The sequence below is a fragment of the Argentina silus genome (assembly GCF_951799395.1).
Source record: "Argentina silus genome assembly, chromosome: 20".
NCBI classification, from domain to species: domain Eukaryota; kingdom Metazoa; phylum Chordata; class Actinopteri; order Argentiniformes; family Argentinidae; genus Argentina; species Argentina silus.
This window is the reverse complement of record NC_139674.1, coordinates 11239987-11250064: the sequence shown is the minus strand read 5'-3', so window position 1 is coordinate 11250064 and position 10078 is coordinate 11239987. Positions and strand designations below refer to the sequence as shown.

At 45.6% G+C, this 10078-nt stretch overlaps 1 protein-coding gene across 1 annotated transcript; it reads right to left on the bottom strand.

Annotated features, from left to right (window-relative positions):
- Nucleotides 1-242: 242 nt before the first annotated feature.
- On the bottom strand, nucleotides 243-8370 carry LOC310820311 (uncharacterized protein; the record flags this gene model as incomplete). The annotated part of the gene is made up of 5 exons (XM_083691893.1): nucleotides 243-1341; nucleotides 1563-1813; nucleotides 3176-3340; nucleotides 3641-4380; nucleotides 8301-8370. 5 exons carry the CDS (start codon nucleotides 8368-8370, stop codon nucleotides 243-245), a joined length of 2325 nt encoding a protein of 774 aa, XP_083548019.1.
- Nucleotides 8371-10078: the final 1708 nt, after the last annotated feature.

The following is a 10078-nucleotide window of genomic DNA, read 5'->3' as shown; positions in this document are numbered from 1 at the left end:
GCCAAGAACACATCTATGAATTCCAATCGGTCATTTCGAAATGTTTCTTGGGATGTTGAAGCATGGACAGTTTCCTGCCACAGAGTGCCTTAGTCTCTCGTTCCCTCCAAATAATTGACTACCATATTGGTGCCCTCCCTGTATGACGAATATCTGACCGAGCAGTAAAACGCTGTTATTGGTGATAGCGGTGGGATTGTCTTTTCCACAACCTCTATATCTGTCTTTTTCTATGTTGCAGCTCAGTAGAAGTGCACCACCTGGAAGCCCCTGAGGCACCTAAAAGCCTTCACATCCAGACGGCCCAGGTCTATGAGGTTGTGCTCCAGCTGCACACGGACCAGGCTGCTGAGGCCCGGCGTAGACCCTCCCTGGCAGAAGGCGTCTCGGGGCACGGAGCGGATCTTGTTGTGGGTGAGCGCTGCAGAGTGAAGCCCCGGAGGCAGCTGTCTGGGCACCTTGCGCAGCATGTTGTGGCACAGGTCCAGCTGGTGCAGGACCGGCAGAGACCTGAACGCCCCGGGTGCCACTCTGGAGATCTGGTTCCTGGCCAGGCCCAGGTGTTCCAGGTTGGGTAGGGTGAGGAAGGCAGTTTTGCTGATGGAGGAGATGAGGTTGCCCTCCAGGTTGAGGGTTTTGAGGGAAGCGGGAAGGTGGCAAGGTACCTGTCTAAGTTGGTTGCCCTCTAAGTTGAGGCTCTCTAAGTGGGTTGCGTTGAGGAGGGACTCCTTGAGCAAGCCCTTGTTAGTTAGACGATTAGCGCTCAGATCCAGCACCAACAGCTCTGATGTCCCTACGAAGGCCTCGCCCGGAAAACGTTGGATGAGGTTGCCGCGGAGATACAACTCCCTGATAGAGAGAGGCAGCCCCAGTGGCACAGAGGTCAACTGGTTGTGATCCAGGCTGAGGGTGCGAAGGCTGCCCAGAGAGGAGAGCACGCTGGCAGGGAGCGAGTCTGACCCGTTCCCCAGGCTGTTGTTGCTGAGGCTTAAGACCAGAAGACCTGGGCAGCGGTCCCAGGATGCCTCCGACATCACACTCAACCGGTTGGCGTCCAGACGCAACTCCTCCAGGGAGGCTGGTAGGTCGGTGGGCACACTACTGAGGAGGTTTCCGTCCAAGTAGAGGCGTCTCAGGGCCGGGACCCCCTCAAAGGCCCCTTCAATGGTACCATCTGTCAGCCGGTTGTTGCTAAGCACCAGGAACTCCATGGACAGGTACTCACTGAGGAGGTCCAGTTGGATGCTGTCGATGCGGTTGTTCATGAGGAGGATGTACCGGGCGTTGTAGGGAATGCCGTATGGGACCTTGTCTACACCTTTGTCTGAGCACTGGACCACTCTGGAAAGCAAAACAATAAACAGTGAGATGATAGACTCATTTGACCTAGATAACTTGGATAGTATAATGTTATCTAATGTTAGATTACATGAACATTCGAAAAGCATAGCATAGTTTATCATCATTTCAGTTATCACCTTTATTTATTGGACATTCAATTATATTTTGTTTATTGAATTCGAGTCGAATCTGATTTAGTCAACTTCAACGGATTGTCTTACCTTCCATAGCAGGCACACTCAGGGGGACAATAGTTGTCTTTGAAGTAGGGGAAGTATGCCGGTGTTGTGGTCTCTTTTTTCTTCTCCTGCTTGGTCTTTTTGGTTGTGTTGTCCTTTTTCAAAGACTTTCCTTTCCTTTCTCTTTTCCCGTCTTTCTTTAGTAGCTTTATTTTCTTAGTCTTGCGACCCTTGGCAGTCTGTGTTGGTTTTGTGGTGGGATTTGGCATGTTTGGTTTGGCTGTTGGTTTGGTCTGTTGTGGTTTGGGTGTCGGTTGTGTCTGTTGTATTTGGGCTGTAGGTTTAGTTTGTTGTGATTTGGGTGTGGGTGCTCTCTGTTGTTGTTTGGGTATAGATTGTGTCTGTTGTTGTTTGGGTGTAGAGTGTGTCTGTTGTGGTTTGGGAGTAGAGTGTGTCTCTTGTGGTTGGGGAGTAGATTGTGTCTGTTGTGGTTTGGGAGTAGATTGTGTCTGTTGTGGTTGGGGAGTAGATTGTGCCTGTTGTGGTTTGGGAGTAGATTGTGCCTGTTGTGGTTGGGGAGTAGATTGTGTCTGTTGTGGTTTGGGAGTAGATTGTGCCCGTTGTGTTCTGGGTGTAGGTTTTGTCTGTTGTGTTCTGGGTGTAAGTTTTGTTGGCTGTTGTTTGGGTGTGGGTTTTGTTGGCTGTTGTTTGGGTGTGGGTTCTGTTGGCTGTTGTTTGGGTGTAGGTTTTGTTGGCTGTTGTTTGGGTGTGGGTTTTGTTGGCTGTTGTTTGGGTGTGGGTTTTGTTGGTTGTGGTTTGGGTGTAGGTTTTGTTGGCTGTGGTTTGGGTGTGGGTTTTGTTGGCTGTTGTTTGGGTGTGGGTTTTGTTGGCTGTTGTTTGGGTGTAGGTTTTGTTGGCTGTTGTTTGGGTATGGGTTTTGTTGGCTGTTGTTTGGGTGTAGGTTTTGTTGCTTGTGGTTTGGGTGTGGGTTTTGTTGGTTGTGGTTTGGGTGTGGGTTTTGTTGGCTGTTGTTTGGGTGTAGGTTTTGTTGCTTGTGGTTTGGGTGTGGGTTTTGTTGCTTGTGGTTTGGGTGTGGGTTTTGTTGGCTGTTGTTTGGGTGTAGGTTTTGTTGGCTGTGGTTTGGGTGTTGGTTTTGTTGGCTGTGGTTTGGGTGTAGGTTTTGTTGGCTGTGGTTTGGGTGTGGGTTTTGTTGGCTGTGGTTTGGGTGTAGGTTTTGTTGGCTGTGGTTTGGGTGTGGGTTTTGTTGCTTGTGGTTGGGGTGTGGATTTTGTTGGCTGTTGTTTGGGTGTAGGTTTTGTTGGCTGTGGTTTGGGTGTAGGTTTTGTTGGCTGTTGTTTGGGTGTAGGTTTTGTTGGTTGTGGTTTTAGGCCTTTGGTTCTGGATTTAGCCTGTTTTGGTTTGACTGTAGGTTCTGACTCTTGAGGTTTGGGTGAAGGTTTGGACTTTTTGGTTATGGAATTTGTTTCTTGTGTCTTGGATGTAGGTTTTGTGTCTTTTGATTTGTTTTTGCGTGTTGTCTCTTTTGGTTTGGGTGTAGTTTTTAGCTCGTTAGCTGCCAGTTTTGTCTCTTTGCGTGTTGCTTTGGTCTTCTCTGCCTGCTTGCTGTTGATGGAAACTTTGACAGTCGGGCCAACTTTGACCTCCATTGCTTTGGAAACAAAACCCTCCTCCTCCCTGAAGTGGGGCTGGGGGCTGTCCGTCACATTCTGAACCTCAATGAGCTCCCCGTAAACCAATGAGATGGCCTTTTCTGCCTCTTCTGTCTGGGCTTGGTTTTGACTGACAGTTTGAGTGGGAGCCTGAATGGCGGACTCATTGATGGAGAGAGTGAGAGAGGGAGAGAGTGAGTGATGGATGCTCTGAGTTGAAGAGGAAGGGACTTGAGAGGGGATGAGGGGTGTTGGGGGGACATGTTCAGTGGCAGGTGGAAGGGAGACATCATGGAGTAGAGAAACATATAGAGGAGTGACCATTATGTCTTCTGTATGAGAATACAAAGTGGTCGGTGGAAGTGGGAGGTCTAGGTGTGTAACAACTAAGTATGCTTCCACACTTTTCTCTTCTCTATTATCTGCAATCTGTTCTTCATCATCCCCTACTCTGAGGTCTTCCTCCAGTTTACCTCCTCCTTCACCTGTCCGTTCCTTATTCACTCTCTTCTCATCCTCTGTTCTTATCACGTCTCCATGCCTCACCTCTCCACCCCTGTCTTTCCTCTCCTCCTTTTCATTTTTCTCAACATTCTCTTCATCCTCATGCCTCCCCCACTCTTCCCTTTCTCGCTCCTCGAATCCAAGCCCTCCCACCAGTTTTCTCTCCTCCTCTTCCTCTAAACCCTGCTCTCCCTCGTGGCCCTCCTGCTCGTCTGCCCCCTTATGTTCCTCAGCATCTATCTGGTGGTAATCTCTTTCCTCCTCCCAAACATGCAAACCTCCATCTCTCCTCCTCTCCTCCTCCATCCTCTTCTCAGGGTCAGTTTCTGGAGTCAGTCCTTCCTCACTCCTCCTCTCTTCCTCATCCCTCCTTTCTTCCCGCATTCCCCTTTTCTCAGGGTAAGTCTCTGGAGTCAGTCCTTTCTCACTTCTCCTCTCTTTCTCACCCCTCCTTTCTTCTCCAATCCACCTTTTCTCAGAGTCAATCTCTGGAGTAAGTCCTTCCTCCCTCATCCTTTCTTCCTCCTTCCTCCTTTCCTCAGGGTAGGCTGCAGTGTGCTCTTCCTCGTCCTGCTCGCGTCCCTCCTCCTCCTCAACTGTTGGGGTTTCCCCCAGTCTCTCAGGACTCCATTCTGACCATGGGTCTGTATCACTGACAGGGTCTTGTATCGCTGTGATGTCTAGTCCTACACAGAGATAATTATATGTTACAATAGACACTCACACATCACTGCATTACTTCAGACACTATGGGCCGGATACACTTTTCAGAGGGTACGCATACAAGTCTAAAAGTGATTTGAAAATAGCAGGTGCACCCCCCCTAAATTTGTATATACACTGAGTACATATGACAATATAAGGCATATTCAGACTAAATTACAGACAGACTTAATTAAAGACGTACCATTAAAGACGTAAAAACAGTGCATTCTTTTTGTTCAGCTGAAAATGTTTCCATTTGTGAGGTTTATTTTCCATTTTGAGTACACCGTTGAATACACATTGATTTGTTGTCTGTTTAACAACTCCCAGGTTTAACTGAATAACCCCTTAAAAAAGGAACTACAACTACAGAAATCATCGCATGACATGAAAAGAACTATTCAATATTCAATACTGTATTACCATGGCACATAAAATGAATTTACTTTCCATGAGTTGATTGAACAAGCTAGTTTACGCAAACTATTTACATAAATTACTATGAAGTAACTTACTGGACTGGAGTACATATGAGTGACCTGGAATCACAAGGACCCAGAGTAGGAGAAAGAGTATCTCCATGTTCTCCTATCTATAGGAAAAGGAGCATCGGGACATCACAGAAGAGGAGCTGAAACAAACATCATTGTGTATTCTGTAATACGCTGTTCTGATTGACTTTCTACAGTACTTTATTCCATTTTCTATTTTTCAACTTTTTTTATTTCCATACTCTGCAGCAAAACAGAAAGTCAAACACCAAACAAGTAACATCAGAAATATTCAGAAGGTGTATGAGGGCATTTCAAAGATAAAACAAAAGAAGCATATTTAGGAATCTACTCTGCAAAGTCTAGACCAAGAGTTATAGAGCAGGTAGTAACATCAATCTATTAGATTCATGAGAGTCTGTCTTACCTGGTGTGTTTGTGTGTGGAGTGTCCTTAGACGTCAAGGCCGATATCTTACATTTGTCTGGGTTATCCAATTGGAGACATGTCTCCCTCTGTCTCTCTCTCTCCCTCTCTCTCTCTCTCTCTCTCTTTTTCTCTCTCTCTTTCTCTATAGAAGGAGAGGGTCTAGAAGTTACTGAACCCAGCAGTGCAATGAGAGTAGGAAACCCCTGAATGGCACACACACACACACACACACACACACACACACACACACACACACACACACACACACACACACACACACACACACACTAACCGGGGCAATGGGTGACTTTAATGACCTATTTAAGAGTCCCGTGTCTGTTGGGGAGTTTTCACAGGCATACTCTGGGCCGGGAGAGGACCGCTGGGTAATGACTCCTTAAATACCCATATCTCAAAGGGAGCTTTCTCACCCAGACTCCAGAACACCGGAATTTAGAGGATCAATGGCGGGAAACGGGAAATGTGGGAGAAATGTACAGACGGGGGGGTCAAAAGGGAGAGACGTTTTTAGGGTAGATATTCTTTGCCCCCGTTCCAGAAAGGCATTAGCATCCTAGCGGTGACACCAGAGTGACAAGTGATTCTGGGTGGAGCTCCTGACCTTTGACCCCATATATAGGTGCGTTGACTTTGCCTTTGGGAGCTCCGGGACTATTTGATTTCCAGTACTTTCTGAGATGTAATTGTAAGGTATACGTTTCACAAGTTTTGGCTATTGCTTTTAGCAAAGTGGGGTCAAAATTGATACTACCCTTTTGAATGTACTGCGTTTGTGTGACATTCAAAGCATCAAACATGACCGAAAACAAGGCTGGCCTACAGTATGTTCTATGGGCTTCACCTCCATGTTGTACTAAAGCCAGGTAAAAATGTACAGTGTACCTCGCTTTCAATGCAGCATTGCACCTTTAAAAGAGCACCATTAGGTGATTTTCTATTTGGAAGCAAGCAGGAGCGCCGTAATAAAACAAGCAGTAAAACAAAGACGCATACCTTGGCTGAAGCTCATTGTGTGGCGTTCAGCGTTTGGCATTCAGATGGGCTGTAGTGTTCCTCGACGGGCGTGTGATGGATGGAAGGTTTGAGGGACGTTCCAGCACTTCTCCTCTCTCAACATTCCCCACGTTCGTAACCTTCGTGTTTTCCTCATCCATCATCGACCACGTCTTAAATGGAGCCAAACATTCCCGACGGATTTATCTAAGTCTGATTTCAACGTAACAGCTGTTTGAAACACATATTGTGGATAAACGTGGAATTTCACAATGAATTCCAGAATGAAGGCACACAGCACGTACTATGGCTAAATTATGATAGTTTTAAGCTCTTTAAAGACTACATCTCAAACTCTGTGATACATTAACAAAGGTTCTGGGAGTCACAGACAGCCCAAATAAAAAAAAAATATTTAAAAAAATCTATTGGCCGTCTGAGGCCTTTGCCCTACAACCCCTGACCCAAAATTGATTGATATGGTATACATATCCATACTCACCCACACACAGAGCACACGTAATGTGAAGGATGCAGGGGTTGATCAACATGAATATAAACACACACACACACACACACACACACACACACACACACACACACACACACACACACATACACACACACACACACACACACACACACACACACACACACACACACACACACACACCACCCTCTGCCCCTCCCGTCCCCCTCTCCCTCATCACCACACAAAACACTGCAAAACAACCAAACATTTACATAACTACATAATCCTTCATTGTGAGTAAGTCTTTATAGACTGATTTATAATTTATAATTTACTGTTCAGTAAAGCAGCAAGAGTCCTAGTACTATATGTTTACTCCTGTGTATTTAGTTACAGTAGGACCCTGGGAACAGTGACCTGTCCTTTCATTGCTGGAACGGTCACACTGAGACGCCAATTAAAACATACCCGCCACTGTCTGGCTCGACAATGACAAATGCAGACTAACCCCACGGCCCCACCAGCACAGTGATGGACAGATTACTGGATGGATGGGGAGGTAACTGGTTAGAGGGATGGAGAGATGGAGAGCAGATATTGGACAAAATGTTTACATTTAGCCTTGATTTCACCTGTGGTGTTTGAAGGACAATTATTACTATGTCGTCTAGTAGAGAGATAGTGGAGTAAAGGGGCGGGAGGAGGAGATGAAGGGGGAGAAGGAGATGAAGGGGGAGAAGGAGATGAAGGGGGAGAAGGAGATGAAGGGGGAGATGGTGATGTGTGTATAAAACCAAGTTGGGAGATGTGAGCGCTGTGTGTACCTTTGAAGCTGTGCACCTTGTGGACAATTTTGGACCGACAGTTATTGTTGCACTGTTTCCCAGTTTTTTTTTTTGCCAATTTTAACCTACTACAGATTCTTGGCTAATGAAATTAATCCTACCCTTACAATGCACGTTAGAACACTTTGAGACTTTGTGAAATGCTGTAATTCATAATCAACCGTACACACAGTTCACTTGCACTGATTGGCACCCTCTAGTGGTCAAAAGATATAGGCCTCCTACCATGCTATGGCCTCTTCGACCAGGGCTATTCAGTCACCATCATAAGCGGTTAGCCGCGGCTCTGCTGGTGTTCTTCTGTCATGTCATTCATCAATTAATGCCACTTGGTTTTATTCTCTCATGTCATTAATTAATTAAGTAATTAATTAATTAATGACACAGTCAGTAATTAGACTGAAATAATTCAAACCAGCTGTGGCCTTGCAGGTTTACATTGTCTAAGTAGTTGTCTAAGTATGATCCCCCCAAAAAATAATAAATACTTGTGAATAGTTTTATTCTTTGGAATTGCCTTGTTCCATTATACTAGACGAACCAAATCAAGTGCAGCTCAAGTATTTAAAAGTATTTGATATATGCATTGGATTCAACCAACGTCCGTCCACATGGGTGTTTCTGGAAAATAAAGAAAATGGGTGCAGTACCTTGCAATGCCACAGATGGGCGACAGAGACCCACAAACCAGTCCACGGTTGCCTTGGAACCAGCCGGCATTGCATAATATTACATAAGAATACGGGTCACTGTGGATTATTAATAGCTTGTTTATCACTTCGTCCATATCAGCCTAGTTCCTCCATATTATGAAACGGAGGAATACATTACATATGAAATCATTCTATAATGATAGATCAGATTTTCAACCATTTCAAGACATGGCTATCTGAATTGTAAGTATTATGATGAAAACAATTGTTCCGTGGGGGGCTGTCACCGGCACCCTTCTGCTATGCGCCTCTTGGTGAGGATGACATCATGCCACAGAAGTGTGAAATGAGAGGGAGAATGTACATGTAAAAGGCAACAGAGTGGAAGAGGAGAGAAAGTAGGACAACGCTTCTCGGAGGGGCACCTGTTTCAGAGAAAAACAACAATAGTGTGTGTGTGTGTGTGTGTGTGTGTGTGTGCGTGTGTGTGTGTGCGTGTGTGTGTGTGTGCGTGTGTGTGTGTGTGTGTGTGCGTTTATATTCGTGCTGATCAACCCCTGCATGCTTCACATTGCGTGTGCTCTGTGTGTGGGTGAGGGCAAAGGTCTCAGACAGCCTTTCTGCTGAATTTCTGACAGACTGTCGGCTGTCTGTGATTCCCAGAACTACAACACACTAACCTTCTTACATAGATGGCATCATCTACTTACAGACGTTTGCCTTGTCCGACAAAACAGGATCAAAGTGCTCTGAGAGGGTAATAAAGAGAACTTAAAGGGATAGTTCACCCAAATAACAAAATCACATATTTGGTTCCTTACCCTGAAAGGACACATTTCTATTGGATTTTGGTTGAAAATGCTGTTAGCAAGTGTTTAGTGGCAGTGGCCAGACAAACCCAACGGACATGTTGATTGAAGTCCGTCTTTGGGTGAACGATCAGTCTAACTCTCTCACATACATATTCTTACAAGTTCTCACCCTATCAGCCACCAGGGTGTTTTTTATGAACCCTAGCATTATACCACCACAACAATGTGTTACAGTACAGTATGTTATGTTATGTCTGCAACCCTGACATGTCTAAAGTCAATATTGACACATTTGCCAAGGCCATATCAGGGGCTTTTTCGCCCTGCAATAGAATACGAGAACAGTTGAGAGCTGTTAATGTTTGAGGGGCATTTTAGTTACTCTTTGACTTCCAGCTTGACTTCAAGCTTGTCAATGAGTTACAATGCAGAGTGTAATTTGATCAATCTTAGTAATATTGTGGCACATGCAGGTCAAAAACAACATCATAAGAACGTTGTTCTTGTGCTTTTGTGAATTCAACAATAAAACAATGGTTACATGCATGAACCTTTCGACTGCATCTCAATTCAAACATTCTCTAGTGTTGTACAGGATGAATGTTGTTTTGGACATACTGCAGTACCAATAGCGTGTGTGTGTGTGTGTGTGCGTGTGTGTGCGTGCGCGCGCTACAAGTTGGAGCCCTCACACACCTTACCTTCTGAGAACATCCAGATATTTGATCTGCCTCGTCTTCAGAAAGAGTAGAGGCATCTTGTTGTGATTGGCGGAGGCCACAGAGGGGATTGGATCGGACATTGTTGTCTTAACCCTGCTCAGAATAGCCAGAGTAAATTAAACCTGTGTTTTTGTTTTACTGGGAGGCTCTGTGTGTCCAGGTTCAATGGTGAGGGGCCGTGAGGAGGAGGGAGCTGAGGGGGAGGAGAGGAGGGAGCTGAGGGGGAGGAGAGGAGGGAGCT